Source organism: Strix uralensis, chromosome 7 (assembly GCF_047716275.1).
Source record: "Strix uralensis isolate ZFMK-TIS-50842 chromosome 7, bStrUra1, whole genome shotgun sequence".
Classification (NCBI taxonomy): Eukaryota; Metazoa; Chordata; class Aves; order Strigiformes; family Strigidae; genus Strix; species Strix uralensis.
In genome coordinates, this window is record NC_133978.1 from 28,396,392 (window position 1) to 28,414,548 (window position 18,157).

Consider the following 18,157-nt stretch of genomic DNA (forward strand, 5'->3'; position numbering starts at 1 on the left):
AAAGCCTTGTGCTGAGCTTGAAAAATCTAACAGTGCCATCGACCAGCCGGGGTTTTGAGCTGCTGGAATTGCAAACTGCATGTGATATAAATGGCCTGAAGTAAAACAGGTCATTAAAATAGAATATTAATGATCTAAGATGTTGGTAACACAAGAACCCTTTTAAATTTAGGTCCTAAATAGCGAGCTAAAAGTAAACTACAGGAGCTGATGATGGTAATAAAAAATAAAAAGAGACTGTATCCAGCCCCCAGTTCCTTTCACAACCCACAGTCCCAAGATGCTGCTCTTCCTTTTCAGCTCATGCGCTTTGCTCTCAGCACGGTTTAGGTCCTTATGTAAGCACGCTGGCCTCAGCTAACCTCTTCCTAATGTCCAAACACGTTTCAGTTGTGCCTTCTAGTACTTTACCTTTGTTGGATTTAAAATCTCATGGTGTAAATGCCAAAATCTAGAAGCTCCCCAAATTAGTTTGTTGTATGAGTTGAGGGAGGCAGGGTCCTAGGCAATCCTCTAGGAGGATTGTATCGGTAGGATTTTTGGCTGCAATGATAGAGAGCAAGGCTGTTATTTCTTTTGGTGTCGTGTTTTGGTTACCTGAACATCAAAGTCATTCAAGTTCATTGTTGTTTTGGGTCAACTTCTATTTTTGTTGTTCATAAACATCTCTTGATGTTCTTGTTTTTATTTAGTGGATTAACTGTTGGTTAGCGGAGGCAGCCTGTTGGACAGGTGGAGTGATGGAGGAGACTAATGAGGTGACAGTTTCTCTCCTGCGCCCTTATGAAGGGCTCAAGAAGTTGTTCCCCCTAGGGTAGGGGAGAGGGAGGAAGGTGGGGTGGGCACAAGTCATAGCAGCAATGTAAAGCTACAGGAGGAGACACGGAACAGGCTGTGGAAGACGTTGGTCGTTGCTGTGGAGTCCCAGGCTGAAGTATACATCTCTCAAAGGAGATCTGCCCGGGTTCAGCAGCAGGCCAGCACCCAGACCCCACCGATGCCAGAATCTGGGACCTCTCCATCTGTTCGCTGCTGGACTGAGGTCTGGGAAGGACCTGGAGCTTTGAGTTTAGCAAACCCAAGGTTTTGCGCTCCCTCTGCTGGCTGCATTTTTGCTGGCTGGTGCCCGCTCTTCATCCCAGAAGGAACGCTGAAATCAGTGGGGACAATCTTGAACAAACAGGGAAGTAATAAAGTTAGCGTGGCTCCTTTTTAGGGTCCTTGAACACGAAGAAAAAATCCTTGTTGACCATGCTGTGGAGGTGCAAGTCAGTAAGGAGATACATTTCTTCCATTTCTTTCCAAAAGATCATTACTTGCCTTGGGAAGTGGAGGCGCAGGGGAAATCACATCAGCATAAGTCACACTTCAGTATCTTTTGAATCTAGTGTGGAAGACTTGAACCATGACCAAGAATGACTTCAGTATTCTGTTTGCTTGCCTTAAATTTTATCTGAATTTTTTGTTCTGTGTTAGCCCAAATAGTGATAGGTCTCTCTCCAGACTCAGTATTTTCTCATTGTTACGCCTCTTCTATCAACTTAGTTTGCTGCACTCCCTGAAGTGCTTCCTTGATTTGTTTTTTAAACTTCCAGTCTGTTTTTCATCTCAAGTCACCAGTGTCTTGATATCACAACCTTGTACATAGGTTAGAGGCTCAAAGGGCTGTCAAAAAACACTTTGCTTTTGCAAGAGTTTTCTCTCAAGCGTTACATTTTCCATCTCTTCCTCTCCTACTTTGGATCCAGCAGATACTGCTCTAGGGCATTAGCTTCCAGTTCTGGGAAGCAGCTTGTGTTTGTCCATTTACCAGGTTCAAATCAGATGTTCTGGCCAACACTGAGAACAGCCCAGCTAGTGGTGTGCATTTTACACCCCTGTGGACCCTTGTCAGTCCCAGCCATATCGAGCCCAAATTCCCTACTGGATAAGGACTGCATGACTGTGAAGCACTGGCACACTGTCCGTGGCAAGGAAATCATTACTAATGTTCAAGGAGGTTCTGAAACTTTTCTTCTCCACTCCTTAGTTTCACTCTTGCTGCCTGCCTACACCTGCTAATAGTTTTCCCTCATTGTTCTCACTTTTCCCATTTCTTCCCTAAGATTTCTGCTTTGATAGCAGAGCCCTGAGTTGAAATGACCTTTTTCCTTACTCTCAAGTTATTTCTGGTTCTCAGTAATTTCTCTTACTCATGGACCTATGGTGACTTCTTAGCTTCTGATCCGAGTTCGTTGCCAGGTTCAGTTCAGTTGGATGCAAAGCTGCAGCAGGTAGAAGCTTTCTAGAACGACACTCTCACTCTTAGAAGCAGCAGCAGCCAAATAAATTGTTTGACAGCGTGCTTCTCACCAAGGTCTGACCAGAATGAATTGAAGGGTAGGCAGCAGCAGTTCCGTTGGAGTGCCTACACCAAGTGATAGGCTGCTGGAGATGGAAAATGTTAGCTCATCGCTTCTCTTCCATCTGCCACGGGACAGTGGAGAATTATTGAGTCCTTTCTAGGAGCTTCGTCCAGTTGAGTTTTCAGAGTTGCAAGTAACTGAGCTTCTGCCATTTCCCTTGGGAAAGTATTCCTTACAAATACAATTCACTGTCAGGAAGTCATTCTGAAACTCTCCCTAATTTTTCCTTTTTTTTGGTGTCCTCCCACGAAAATGGGCTTTAACACAAAGAATCTATTTAAAATGCTACTTTTTTCTTTTCCTGTGAAGGCTGATGTGGTTTCTAGTTAATGTTTGTATGAGACTGTAAGCTCTCCAGTTTAAAGGCAAAGGATCACTGTATTCCCTGTGGTTGCGCTGATACTTTCACTCATTTCCTTGAGGGTCTGGATGAGTTTCATGTGGCTGTATTAAATGAATGTTAGTTATTGGTTTTCCTTTCCAAATATGTATTTAAAAATTGTGTATTTTGCTGCTGAAAAGAGCAGGATCTAAAAAGCTTAGCCTAAATCTAGATTGTGTTTGTGCAGAAGTTTTGGGTTTTTCTTGGTTCTGTGAATGGTGGTGTGAACCCCGAGGCAGTGTACACCAGTTAGTGGTGGTGGGGAAGAAAGTAGCAGTCTGATATCCCCATTGAAAATAATCAAAGTGCAAAAGCAAACAGCATGAATGCGAATTTCTGCTAATAGAAGAGAGATTTAATGTCCTTGAACTGTGCTGCACAGAAGAAATTTAGAAAAACACTTGTTACTTAGGTATAATTGCTTGCAAGCCAGTGCTATTCTAGAGGGACTTGTTTTTAATGGTTAAATTATACAACACATTTTAAAATTTATTGTTTTGCATAATGTATTGTTGAACCCGTGAATCTCACTGACAGACCAAATTGTTTACCTTTGTATAAATCAGTCAAAACCAAAACAGTTGCATAAGAATAAACTGGGGACTTTTCAGAAGCACAGATCATTAGTTAGCGAATTCAAGGGCAGCTAAACACCTCCTGGGATTTTTCTCCATGTCATTGTAGCATATTAAACAGGTTATAGCTTAACGTTCCAGGGCACTCACCAACAGCAAATGGACTCAGATTACTTGTTTTAACAAAAATGGACTGGCCTGATTCTATTTTTACCGCAAAATGACTTAACAGGCATCTTCTGTTTTATAAATGTCTACCATAGCTTTGATTTAGCACTGATTTTTTGTTAATAAAAGGAAACTGAGGGGCTTTAGTGAGATCGACTTCTTGCGTGGGAGAAATAACACATACAAATCTTCCCAGTTACTAAGTTCATAAACCTCCTTCTGCAGAAATAGAGGCACCTCTAGTTGTTTACTCATGATATGAGCTTATACACATCACATAAAGGTTGTTACTCACTGCTCAGAGCCCCTGAGTTGCACCTCTGCTGTTGGATGACTTCCTGAGATCACACTTTTGCTTTAAAGCTATGCTAGCAATATTATAATTTTCTGTAGCGTAGTCTGGCTACTAGTGTCATTTTGCTATTACTTTTGGTCAAATACAAGGCCATATTGTGGCATTCCAGATCAGTAAAACTTACTTGCTGTCTTTACGTATCATCCCTGTGTACTGAAAATTTTGCAGTTTTTTTAGGTTCCTAAGCAGAAATTCAGAAATGAAAAATCAGAAATAAAGTTTGGGCTGGGATTTCAGTTGGGCCTCCCTTCAATATCTCTTAGAATCACAGTAGAAACAGAGGTCATCTGATCCAATCCCCTCTTTGGAGCAGACTACCTTTGAAGTTGGCTCAAGGTCACTGTTGAACACCTCCAAAGACAGAGATTTCACAGCCCCTCTCAGCCACTGTTCCAGTGTTCGACCACCCTCATGAGGAACAAGTTTTCCTTATTTAAGGAGAGTTTCCATTTTTGAAACTTGTGTTCATCGCCTCTTGTCCCATCAGTATCTAGCTCCAAGAAGTATCTAGCTTTGTCTTCCCTGTATCCTACTGTGAGGTATGTAAAGACTTTTAAGACTCCTCTTTTAGCCTTTTCTTTGCAAGACTGAACCAATACAGCTCCCTCTGCTTATCCTTGTGCATCATGGGCCTGGGCCCCAGCCCATCTTAGCATCCATCTACTGGAATTGCTTCAGTTTGTCAATGTCTTTCTTGTACTGGAGAACCCCAAACTGGACGTCAGTACTCCAGGTGCGGTCTCACAAGTGCCAAATTAGAGGGGAATAATCCTTTCCCTTGACCTGCCAGCTGCACGTGTGCTAGTGTAGTCAGTATGCCGTTAGCTTTCATTGCTGCAACAATGCGCTGCTGACTTGTGTAGCTTGTCCACCAGGACCATGGAGGCCTTTTCTGCAGACCCAGACAGTCAATCCCCAGTACCAATGCACGGGGGTTATTTTGTATCAGGTTCATGACTTTGTATCTGCATTGATTGAAATTCCTAATGTTCCCATCAGACTGTTTCTTCTGCCTGTGTGTCTGTGAGGAAGTGACATGTGAGAGTGGGGTGGGTACAGCTCTATTCATATGGCAAAACTCTTCATGTAGACAAGACCCTCTGTACTGACCACAGCAGATGTTGAACTTGGTTAGATGTTTTCATTTCTAGTTTGAACTGCATATAAATATTCTTGAGGTCCTTGCTCTAAATGTATAAATGCCTCAGGATCAAAGGATGAAATTTTTTTTTCCATATCTTTTTCAAAGAATGACCAAAGTACTGTAAGAGAATCAGTATTTCAAGCATTTCTTCCAGTGCTGTTCTGCATGGTCAGTCAATCACATGGGCACCCAGGAGCTCGTTCTAGGTTCACTGACTCATGCGGATTTCAAAAAGCATCTTCATGTTTCTTAATTAGCTTGATAAATTAATCAGAAGTGTCAGAGCAAAATCTAAGCTGAGTGGCAAGATTTTGAGCAATGGGATGAGACTGGATTTGCTTTTAACAAAACTCCTTGGTCCTTTAGTTGCCTGTGAATGTAACTGAGGGATTAGCATTTGTCACAACTTTTGTCTCAAGCTGTTTCCACGTATAAGCACCATAGACTCTTGCTGATGTTACTGACTGTCACTGTAGATGGGGGAAGCTGAGGCAGAAAGCAAACACTGCCTGCCTGTGGCCACAGAGTTGTGGGTCAGAGCACTGCCCAGAGTTCTCTCATGGTGCTGCTTATTGCACATCACTTGGGTCATTTCTGCCTTTATCATCAGATCTGGCAGTGCCACAGAGCTGCCTGCTTGATAAATCTCATTGTATCAACAATTAAGTGATTAAAGAAAGATTAATGTCATAGATGTAGTGTGGTTAGAGACCATGGCCAGAAAATCAGTGAAGTATAGAAGTTATTTGTATAATTTCCGTGCACGCTTGCTCTCACCGTTTAATTGATGTTGTGCTCTCAAAGCCCTAGGAATACTATAGACAGTCCAGGTTTTCTTACCTGGACATTTACTTCATTTAGCTCTTTGTTGGATATGTATTTTATATCCTGAGCAGTGGAAAATACAGTTGAAACCTCTCTTTCTCAGTTGAATGAAATGTATGACAAATACCAGTGGCTTGATAAAGTCTGAATAAAGCTGTAGCCAATTTCTATTTAAAACACTCAGAGGAGTCATTATTTTACTCACAGGCCACTTTTAAAGTTGGGCATATGCTGTGTTGTGCTCTTTTACGATGTATAAGGAAGACTTTGTGCTCCTCTGGCTTTCCCTTTAGCCTTTTCTGCCTTGATTACTTCCATACGTGGAGTGTGTGTGTGTATATATATATATATATACATACACGCTATGCAGCAGCCTGAGAGGACAGCGAGTCTGGGAATGCATCTTTGACACCACCACCACCAGCACCCATGCTTGTTCCACTGTCTGATGATTTCTGGCAAATTATTGGATCTGGATATAAATTAACTTGCAAAGACCAAAGAAATGTAATTTTTGGATCTGGTCTGTCTCATCAAGTGACTGCATAAGCATTGGAGCCAATGCAAAGGAAGGAGAAGACTTTGAGAGGAAAAGACAGCCTTTTGGAGGCAGCCCAGTTAGATTGACTTAAATTCATCTGACCCCAGCAAAGTTGATGGGTTCATGAAAGTCATGAACAGGAAAACTTGTCAGTCAAGAGGGAAGAAGGGTTAGTGTCAGCCTGCGTTTGGATAATTTATCTATTTTCAACAGATGAACTCTCTGCAACATATAGTTTCAGTAATGAAGGTAGAGCTGAACATCAGTGCTACCCACCAAAAAGTCCGATGACATTTGAAACTATGCCAAGTTTCAATGGTCTCAATGCTTTGGTAAATAAATAAAAAAATAAAAATCAGAGATTATGTCAGAGCCAGGAAAAAAATGTTTCTAGCCTTCATTTTGTGCAAAATGTCCAATACCCATGCATAACTAATTCCTTACCAGTTCACTTTGCATAAGAGAGCAGTAGCCGGTACAGCTTTTGGTCTCTTGTCTCACATTAGGTACTGTTGGTCAGATCAGAGTGCTACAGCTGCTAAAATGGGGACAGCATAACATATTTTAGTGATCCTAAATTCTTGGTGGGGACCACCCTGATGGAAAGGGCACACAACTGGTTTTGTGGCTGAAAGACTTGCACAATGTCCCATGGTATTACAGACCTTCAGGTCCTTCCCCAATCCTGTTTCCATGAATCTCTCCAATTGCTTGTCCAGGACTCCACTGTTAGAAAGACTGTACTTTTCAAAATGTAAAATTTTATCACCTAGTTCAGTTTTATCATAGGCAGTACAGAAGTAGAAGAGAAGGCTGTAATTTGGTGATTCTGATCAAAGCTGAAACACCGAGTTAATAGCATTGGGGTTTTTTTTTATTTTATTTTACCCACTTGTACCGATCTAAGCACTCTTACCACTTACTAATGTGTGAAAAAGGTGATCCTTGGGAATTAGCATCTGAATGAGCATGTGCAAATGAGCTGCTCTGGTCTGCGATAGAAATGGTTCTTGAAGGAGTCATACCTTTTGACTTGAAAGCAAATATAGCAGTATCTGAGCAGGCGCTGGGAAATAAATTACAGTATTTGGTTTGTCTGTGTGACTCTTTTGTGCCATAGTTCTTTTAAAACATTGTTAGACTGAGAGGATGTAATTGGAGAAATAACAGGGTTACAGCAGTGATAATAGTACTTAAATCTTGCATGTTTTTATGAAGTCACTGTGGTGTTTTTTTTTTTTTTTTAAATGCTGTTCATTGAGCGATAAAAAGAGCTGGAAGTCTTGCAAGGAATGCAAAGAAATAAAACCTGGCACAGTAAAAGACTTTCAGTACAATATGAATGTTGATCCTTTAAAATCACAAATCATCTTTCTATTAATTCACTGTAGAGTAAGGTCTCCTCAAGATAAGACTCAGCAGTGCTGTGGAGTTGGTATTTAAAGTATGTCCATCTGCATCTAAACGAGTAGCTCCAAGACAATCAGATTATGCAGTAGTTACTTTGGTGAGAATATCGCCTAAGTGGAATGGAAACTTCATTTTGAGTCTAATATTAGACCATGCTTTGGAAAATTCCTTTTAAATGATCACAAGCTGGGAATAGCAAAAGAATTTAACTTTCGACAGACAGCATTCACCAAGAATTTGTTTTTAACTGCTTATGTTGGGTCCCTGGGAAAGCAGATGTGAAAAACTTACCAAAGTGAATTGACTTGACCTGATGCAATGTTTATATCAGTAGTTGATAAGTTTTCCTCCCTCATCTAATTTGTTCAGGATATTTTCATTCTTCAAACATGAGTAAGTCTGGGTTGGAATAGTTTGAATGTTTGCTAGTCTAATAATCTGAATCTTAAAACATTCAGACATTATTGCCTATAAAGGGGTCTAAGCAAAGTTGAACTATTTTGGTTATCTTCCACAGATGGGGATAAGTATCATTTTCTAAACTAGCAAAGAAGAATGTGAGTCAATGTTGCTTACCTCCTGATAGTTCAGAAAACATATTGAGATCTGCTGTATTTATGCATCAAAATGCCAGGTCTATTTGGTGAACCATTTGAATGCATGTTACTTTTTTATGCAGCTTTACAAAGGACCAGCTTTCAATGGCAGCTAGGGAAACTGGCAACCAAGGATATCAAAGCGGATTCGAAGGGTCATGATATTATTATTATTCCTGTGGCAGAAAGGACTTTAGGAATTATAGAATGCAGTTTGAATGATGCACAGCTCAGGGATCTTCAGAGCCACTAGTGCATCTCATCTTAACTTTTCTCTCTGTTGATCAGACAGTGTTGCTTTGAATATTTAAATGAATTAATTCCTAAATAAGCCCCCACTTTGTATAGGGCATGTCTAAATAAAATATTGTTGAGGGAAAAAGGAGAAAAAGAGAAACTCGTGGATTGGGCTGACCTCTTCTCCCCAGCTCTACCCTGTCCACATGCTTTTGTGGTTTGGCCATTGTTACTGTTGTTTCCAAGCTTGAGGAGAACATCCACGGGAGCTCGCTGCAAAGGAGGACTCCAGCCTGGCCTCCTTCTGCCAATGCATGAGACAAGAAGTGGAAAAACTGTCAACAAGATAATACAATGATTTCAGTGCCAGGGTGACAGTTTCACTGGGAAAGACATTAGAAGGAGAACACTGATCTCTTTAGCCGTTCTCCTTTAGTGCCTTATGTGGTTTTATGTCACCCAGGAATGCATTTCCCAGACAGAAATCAGATTATGATTTTAAGCATCTGTTAAACTTTGCTTCTTTTTTCATGAAGCCTGACACCAACCTTTTTGACTTTTTATTTATACCTGTGTGTCTATAATTCTGCTATAATTTCTGATCTTTCAGGAATTTCTAAAATGTCTAAATTGCTGATCTGTCTCCTTGCAGGCAAGTCTCACCTGGCTATAGTACAAAGAGTAAACAATGAAGGAGAAGGGGATCCTTTTTATGAAGTCCTGGGAATTGTCACTTTAGAAGATGTGATTGAAGAGATCATCAAGTCTGAAATTCTGGATGAAACAGATCTATACAGTGAGTAGAAATGTTTGCACTTTGTTTATAGATGTGAGGGAGGACTCCATTCAGCAGTTGCTGTGTTTAATAGCTGTGTTTGAGACATGTTAAGTTGCTGATTTAAAATCTCAATGGTCAAATGACCTGCAGATCCCTCATGGTCAAAGTAATTTTTGTTTTCGCAGCATGGGCTCCTCACCCTTTTATGCTGTATTAATTCAGAAACAGGACAGTTTTCTTTATTTGACCTCTCCATCAAGAAGGTTTATATCTGCAGCAGTCTGGTCTCTCCTGCTAGCTATTCTCCACCACAGTAGCCTTGTTTAAACCTTTTTGTTATAGTGCTCATGACATCCCACGTTTTCCTCTAACCTCTCTCGGCCTGAAGGGCCTGTAGACCATGTACTATCGTACCTTAGCAAGAAGGCAGGCAAATGCCATGTCTCAAGGGAGGGCAGTGGAGTCTCTTTAGAGTCTCTCTCTGTCACTCATTCAGAAAACCTGAGAATGGAAAGTCTTCTTCAGGGCTGAAAACCAGCATGTCCTAAATTACTCGTCTTTTTATCACCCAGTACAGCTCCTTCCTTCCTTTGTGTTAACATATGTTGGGGGAGATGATGCTGCAGGTCAACCATTGCCTGGGACTTGAGAGATCTGGTCTCTTTTCTTCCCCAGTTTAGAGGTTGTCTGGTCTTTGGCCAGATACCTAAAGTGTCTTTGCTTCTCTTCCCATCTGCACAGTCTGGCCTGTGCATATGGGATTTCCTTTCTGTCATTCTTCATCTGTCTTATCTGTGGTTTGATCGCTTGCTGGCAGATACTATTTTTTACTATGTGTTCGTGTGTAGCACAAGGATGTCTCTAGATTCTACTGTAATAGAAATAATAATTTTAAATATTTATAACACTGTCCAGCTGTCCTTTGCTTTCTTTTTCTTTTCTCATGAAAGGGATCTGAATGTTTCTACAGCATCTTTTTCAGACCGGTGGAAGCATCTTCTATCCTCGCTTCAAGCCAAATGCCAAATGAGCACTTTACACTGTGGGATAGACATACTTCTACTTTTCCTAATACATTGTTATTGCCTGAACTACTGTCTGTAGCTGACCAGTATTTTACCAGTATTTATTTATTTACATAGGTAAATAAATATGTTCATAAACAAGGTTCATGTAAATCACAGTTGTGTTTTATGACAGGCCAAACAGTCTAATTACTATGCAAATCACAGAAGTCCAGTTAGTATCGATTTCTTTTCATACTTTCACTAATGAATTGTTGGGCTAATAGTCACAACATAATGCTTTTACAGGGTGAATTCAGACTTTCTTTTATATTCCAAAAAGATCCTATCTTTGTCTCATCACCTTTGAGATATTTCCATGTTTCTACAAGTGAAAAGATATCACATATGCTTTCCAATGCTTTTTTTCCCTTGTTTGTTGTTCTTCAGGACAAAAAAAGCTTTGACCATTAATAGCATGTTAGAGGGCAAGGAAATGAGAATTTAATTTTACTATCTGAAGACTTCCTAGATTAACAAACCAGAGCTGGTGAACATGAGTTCATTTGAAACTCTCCTTCCTGGGAAGGTTTTACTATTGAAAATTCCTGGTTCAGAACAGGAGGGAAACCTCACTTCCTAGGCTTCCTGGAGGATGCAGGAAGCTTTGGGGGGTGACTCCTGGTATGTACCATGAAGATGAACTTCTAGTTTCTTTATGAAGCACTGGAGTTCATTCCACTGTTCAGGCTGAAGGAACCTGTAGCAGTAAGGGAGAGAGCAGAAATCCAGAGAAGCTGGATCACTGAAAATGTGACAGGTTTTGGATTTGGGCAGATTGATGTGCTGTAAACACTTCCAACTCGTGTAGTGATGGGAACATGCTTATTGTCCACGATATGTTAATGCAGCTCATTTTTAATGTTGATACCAGTGTGTCAGTGCTAGTAACCCCCATCTAGTACTAGAGTTCTCTGATGCTGTTCATTGTAAGACCAAGCTGGCTTGCTAAGGTCAGACCAGGCCAACTTGAAACCTGATTTGCTCTATGCTAGGTGTTTACTTAAAAGTAGACCTTATGAAAAATTTTGGCAGCGTTGTTGTGCCTTTGTTCTGAAGTTTTAAAAATGTTTTCTTTTGCTTTGATGGAAACTTGAAATTTGATGAAATGGCTGACCTTGGAGCTGTGCCTTTCTGCTGTTTCCATGAAAATCCATTTGAACTGTGTTAGGGTAGGAGTAATTGTATATTTACGGTTTTTGCTGAAAGCTGCTCTCACTGCTGAAGATCTGCAGCTGAATTTTTCAAGGGCTGTGTGCCCAATAAAGGTGTGATATTTCTTCAGTTTGCTCTAGTCTTCTATGTCTTATGGCTTGTAGAATTGTTGGGAGCAAGGAGAAGAAGATGGGAGCAAGAAAAATTGTTAAATATGTCTGACCTATCAACATCTAGATAGACTGAGTACTTCTGAGCACAAAAGTTTGTACTGGGGATGCTGATGGAGTGGAGAGAAGAGGTTTCTGTTACGACACAGGTAGGCTCTGACTGCATCTCAGCCAGTGTCACGATGCAGAGCTGTCAGTGCGTTTAACTCTTAGTATTGGAAAGTTGGAGCATTTTTTCATGGTTGACGCACTACAGGAATCTGTCCTGCACTCCCATGGCCCTAGCCATGGTGGGAGAGCATTTCTCAACCTTCGCAGAGGCCCAAGAGAGAAAGCTGTTTGTTCTGCACTGGCCTCAGACTGCAGAGTCCACTTGAGGAACATTGAATTCACTGTTCTGACCCAGGTTTGACTGGTGGCCTGTCTTATTTAGCTCTTTCTAATTGAAGACAAGTTTAATCATCCCCTTAGTGCAACTGGAATGCTGCCGTTTTTCATGCGTAGATTCAGAGAGGGTTTGTACCACGTAAAATCTGGGATTTTTCTACAAATGAAATACCTTAACACAGCCTTGTGCACATGTTCTGCATGTTGCGGATAAATAGTCTTGTTGTAAGCATCAGCTTACGTTGCATTTGTATGTCCTCACCCAAGTGCTGTTCAGCAGTCTGTCTCAGTGAGTGTGACCCCTGGCAAGCTCATGCTGCAGGGGTGTTCAGTGCCAGGCCCTGGGGCACATTTGTTACAGAGCTACACAGCTGCAGCTGCAATAGCTTTCACTTAACAATTTATTTCAGCGTTAGCAAGTCACATCCCTGAGGGGAAGACCACATCTTACCCAAAGGTTCCTATTTCCAAACAGCCGTCAAAAGAGGTGTGTTAAATATATGTGCTAGCAAACTCTGTATCACTTCTCCCGTTTAAACCACAGATCTATGGGAATAAAAATTGTTTGTCCTGATAAGTATTCCTACTGTCATTCAGTGAAAGTGTAGCAACATAGAAAAGGTTGTGCAATGCTGATTTGTCTGGCAAGACCTACACATACTGGCACAGTGTACATCAGTATCCTAGGCCAGGAGAGCAGAGCTTTGTGTAGCTGGAATCTAATCTTTAGGTATACCAAGGTGATTGCCACCCATTAGAAAATTATGCTTTTACCTTGTTGGCCATTAGCACTGTGGACTTGCTAACCTTCTGTTGTCTAGCACCGGTAGGCTGCAGGAGCTGTATCCTTACAGAAAGCTATTTTAGGCTGTTTAAGAGCTTCAGGTTTAGTCCCACTGACTTTCTCTTGGTTGCCAAAACATGTGTGATGCACCAGGCAACCTGATTTTCCCAGTTAGGGACAAAAAGAAGTGGCAAAACTAATTTAGTTTATTTCCTAAGCCTTTATTTTAAAATGAAACAAAGTCTCAGGCTTAAAAAGACCTGTGCAGTGTGTGGGGCATACGCTGTCAGCCTGGGTGTGTGCATCACTGGGGGGATGAGGGGAGAGGGGGACATGGGGTGTGTGCTGAGACACTGGCATCCACCTCTGACTGCCTTGGGCTGGGCATCCTGGTACTGAGTGTGAGCACAGGGTCAGTGAGTCTAGTTCTCTGGGAGCTGTATTTTCTTTTCCTGGAGGATCTGATAGATGCACATCTCAAGCAGTTGCTTGTCTCTGTCCTTGTACAGTTCTCATGTGCCACATAGAACCACACTTCCATTTGATAAAATACTTATGTTCTCATTCTCTTGTCTGGAGCTCACTGCAGATGTCTTCTGTGTCCTAAAGACGAGGACAAAAAGGTGCACAGGAAGATAACAAGAACCTTCCCAGAACATTGTCTGGGTGCATTTGCAGCACCCATCAGCCTGCTGCCTTCCTGCCTGCCCAACTGAACGGGTGATCTGAGGTTTGAACTACCTGTTCTGTAGCTGCCTCCTGTCCAAGCTGGCTCCTTCAAGGAAATTCATGCAATCATTCATGGTATTCTGCATCAGGCCTGGAAATTCAGGAATATTACAAGAGAGATCACAACCTTGTATTTGGACCCCTCCTCAGCCCAGGAGCTCATGGTCAGCCTTGCTGCCTTTGATTTGGAGAAAAAGTCTAAATATTCCCAGAACCTACTGAAGATAGTTGTGATATTTGTTGATATCTCACCAAAAGTTATACTGAGAGTATCCCTCATGCATCACATTGTTCATGTTGCAGAACCAAACATTGTCACAGCACTCTGTAAGCAGAGATCACTTCAGCATGCCAAGGTAACTTCAGTGCCCAAGTCTCCATTTCACTTACTGTAGAAAGGACGGACAGAAAATACCTGGTCCAGATTCAATTACATGTCTCTCCATCCAGTCCTTGATTCCTCTGTCTTACAAGAAGCTCAGAAGTTCTTTGAATAGTGAAGAACAATTAAGACCATTCCTTACAAAAATAAGCCAAGATAGTGGCTTTAAGCCATATGGCTTTGCTCTTGCTGTGTAACATTTTTCTTGGGGGAAGGTTTCTGGACAAGCTGCCAGGGAAACAGTAGGAGCAGTTGAAATCACCCATCATTTGATTAAGAGCCTGGGTCTCTTACCTTGATGACTGATGCAGACAGAAAGATTTAAGGCAGTCTCCCATGGTGTGATGCTGGCCCTGTTTTCAGGTACCAGAAGTGCAGTGTGAAGCCTGCAGTGGTACGTACAGCTCATTCACAGGAGTAATACAGAGATGCTTTACTGCCCCACTAAAGAGGTGTTTCCTTGTCCCAGGGCCAAAACGTCTACTTGTGGTGATTTTTGCCTCCCTGAAGAGAGCAGTGACAGAGTTCCTTGTGAAAAGGCATCTCAGCCACAGCATTGTAAAAAATAGCATTCTCTGAGCTTTTCAGAAAAAGCACAATTTTTATTCTTGCCTCTTACAAGCAGTAGGACCTAGTGAGAGCTTCTGGGGGACTTTTCCTCTATTCACTTTCTATTTCTTTGGTATCCATCTTTCCTTTAACTGCAAGTACAGATGTCTGTCTCAGACTGTATTTCTAAACCACTCTCTTGGGTGGTTTCTATTCCTGCTTTTGGAAGAGAAACTGCAATCCCTGATGTAGTCCAGGTCCTAGATAAAGTACTACTAGGGTAAGAGGCTTCTGGTTTCAAAGAAGAAAAAGGGCATGGGTCATCATTGTTCTCCATGTGCTTGGGAACAAGTATCTCAAATTTTCTGATTTGCACTGCTCACAGAATGAGCTTTAGATATCTAGAGTAGATACATTACTATCAGTGCAGTATTGCTGTTGAGTCTGTAATAGTCCTATAGTGGAGGCTTATCCATGGGAAGTTCAGGATCTAAATGTATTCTTATCTAGAAAGCCAGGTGACTTAGGAAAATCTTTCTAGAAATCTGTTAATTACCAGTATTGTGCGTTTCCAAGCCCCAAACTCAGCCACTCTGAGCCTTACATAGTCTGTAGCGTATATTTGGACACCTACAGGACTCCAGATCTCAGTGGCTTCCTTGCTACTCTACATCACTTTAATCATCTTTCCATGCATAACCTAAAATCTGTCAACAGCTACCTGGGAGTATGCATGAGGTTTCACAGTGTTAGCATCGCCTTACATCTCTTTGCTTGCCTGAATTCTCTGCAGTGAATCAATGTACCAGAACTGTCTGTGGTCCCTCAAAAGCCCAGCCATTTTAAACCCATGACTAGGGGTCTGATAGACAAGTAGCTATAGTGTTTTCAGTATATTTCCCCACTGAAGCCCCAGAACCTAAGCCGTGCATCACGTCTGAGAAGCTCACAGTATTGCCTCAAGACTTGGGTTTCCTGCAATATATGGTGGAGCTCAGAGCTGTCTGACAGCATTCTGCTGCTTATAGCCAGTGCCACCTTACACACTGTGTCAGCAGAGAAGAGCAAGACACTGCCATCTGAGCAGAGACCTCTTCTCCCTGGAATTGATGTATACTGTACCCCAGGATGCCTATAGCTCTCTGCTTACCTGGTTTCCTAGACATTTTGGCAGATTAGCTCAGTGGGTGAATGATAATTATTGGGTGGTTTGTGCCTCTGCAACTCCATCTTTCATGTTGTCTTTCACAAATGGGGATTCCCCACCACAGGGCCTGTTTTAAGACACAGACAAACCAAGTGACAAGTATTTAGCTGAATAAAGGACAGGAGTCCAGGATCACTAGCAGACAAATTCCCGTATCTGAACTCCTGAAGCTACTGTGTACTTCATTCTGGCTTCAGTGCCTGTAAAGCAGCCAGAGATTCCCACTTTCAGGCTGTACACCTTGCCAGCCTTTGCTGAAGTTTGGACAGGACGAAAGAAACTGTATATGCTAGACATTGAGAGTTACTTGGGCCAAAGGCATGCGGATTTTGCCAGAGCTGTAAAGAGTCAGTGAAGCTGTGGTACAACATAAGAAATAAGTCCTTGTATATTTGTGTATGTATTTGCTGGGAATTTTTGAATGAATGTGTACAAAAAAGCAGCTATTGCAGATACTCCTGTAGAGCAACACCTTTTGATCATTAGTTACACCGAGCAGGACTCCTCCCCACCTAGAAATGAGCAGGCATCTTATTTGTAATATGCAGGGCTGCTCTGCAATTAGATGTTTGCAAGCAGAGACTTCCCCCTCATTGAAGTGAGAGAGAACTGACAGAGCCCATGGGTGCCTGGCTCTGCAGGACAGGGGCTCACGGCTGGATGAGCCCACAGCACAGCTCACTCGTTGTTTCTGGCTTGTGCTGCGTGCTGATGAGCAGGGCTTCGCAGGTACTGCAGAGGGGTCTGTCTTCACCCTGTGCTCTGGGTGGCCATCCTGGCTGACTCCATCCAGCGCGGTTCGTGTTGGACCCCGTTCTAACAGAAATCGCTTCCTTCCTTTCTTTTCCCACCCTCCCTTCCCCAGCTGATAACAAGACGAAAAAGAAAGTAGCTCATCGGGACAGGAAGCAGGACTTCTCTGCCTTCAAGCAGACAGACAGCGAGATGAAGGTTAAAATATCACCGCAGCTCCTCCTGGCAATGCACCGGTTCCTGGCAACAGGCAAGTGCGGGTTATCTTTTTTTGCGATTGTGCCAGAGCCTCGGAGGCAGTTTGTCAGCAAAGGCAGGTGAGGTGGGTGGAACAGTGCAGGCGGGAAGGGAGGCTGGATTGTGGGGTGACAAATAATGCCACTGTTGTGTTTTTCTTTTTAAATTCTCTCCTCTCCTGTGTTCAGTGTCGGCATGAACCCTCTGAGACATTTACCAGGGGTGGACCAGTAACTTTAAATTGGTCTGAAAGGTAAGGATGAATGCCAAGTGCCGCACTGCATGTCTAGAGTCCGTCAGATTAACGACTAGCAAGTACACCCCATTAGGAAGAGCTCAGGGAACAAACCAAAGAGGACTCGATACCACTGGCCAGCTGACTGTAATTGCACTCTGGCGCCTTCTCCAGAAAGAGATGCTGGACTTTTTGCAGGAAGGTCTAAACCTGTTCCATGAGACTTTTTGACTCCAAGTGAAAAACTCTCCCGACACATTTAATGCAGACTGCACAGGCGGTTGAACTGTACTTTTAAAAATGGATTTCTGGCTGGCTTGTGTGACCTCCGTTGATGACTTCAGGTTTCAGAGGACAGTTGTCTCCATCCCAGAACACCTTGATGTTTTAGCCCTTGGGTGGGCAGTCTGGCAGAGAGGCCAGGGCCTTGAATGGTGTCTTGCAGCTGATATTGCCTTTCATCGTAAAGTTGGTCCCTTCACCTCAGAGATGAGACTCCTGTTAACAGGAGAGCTTGTGGAAAACATACCTTCCTATTGCTCATGCTGTCTCTCTTTGACATATAAAGACTTCTCACATGCAGGCCTTTCAGATGGGCGTCTTTCACTGCTATGTTCAACATAATATTCATGGGTTGAAAATGATAAAGTTGTTTTATCTCAAGTTTGCCAGCTCCAGTTGGAAATTAGTACTTCCCCTCCTCTAAGATGCAGTAACTGCCTGCCTAAATGCTCCTAGTCCGCCTTCATGCTTTGTTTTGCCTCTGTGACTTGAGAGAAACATGTACATGATCGGTTATCACATCTCAGCTGAGGGGCAGTAAGTCCTTAAAAGGCTTGGACTTCTACGGCTCACGTGCATGTGAGCATGTCCTTGGTGAAAGGAAGCAGTTCAACAGGAAGACGCGGATTTAACAGCAAGCAAGGCGTTGTTCATGTAGTGGTACAAGACTTGATGGAGTTCCCTTAACACCTGCTCAACAAACATAGTCTTACAGTGCTGCTTCTCTACTTGTTCTGTGGATGAAAGGATTATGTAGCTTAAATCCAGGTCTGTCTGTGAAGCCACTGCTAAATAAGATGAAAGCTA

General features: G+C 42.3%; 1 protein-coding gene across 1 annotated transcript in view; it reads left to right on the forward strand.

Annotated features, from left to right (window-relative positions):
* CNNM2 (cyclin and CBS domain divalent metal cation transport mediator 2) overlaps positions 1-18,157 on the forward strand; it is a 128,033-nt gene that overhangs the window by 88,719 nt on the left and 21,157 nt on the right. Inside the window, exons 2-3 of the mRNA XM_074875192.1 lie at positions 9,291-9,434; positions 16,709-16,846. Of these exons, the coding sequence (XP_074731293.1) occupies positions 9,291-9,434; positions 16,709-16,846 (282 nt within the window). The remainder of the gene's footprint in view (positions 1-9,290; positions 9,435-16,708; positions 16,847-18,157) is intronic.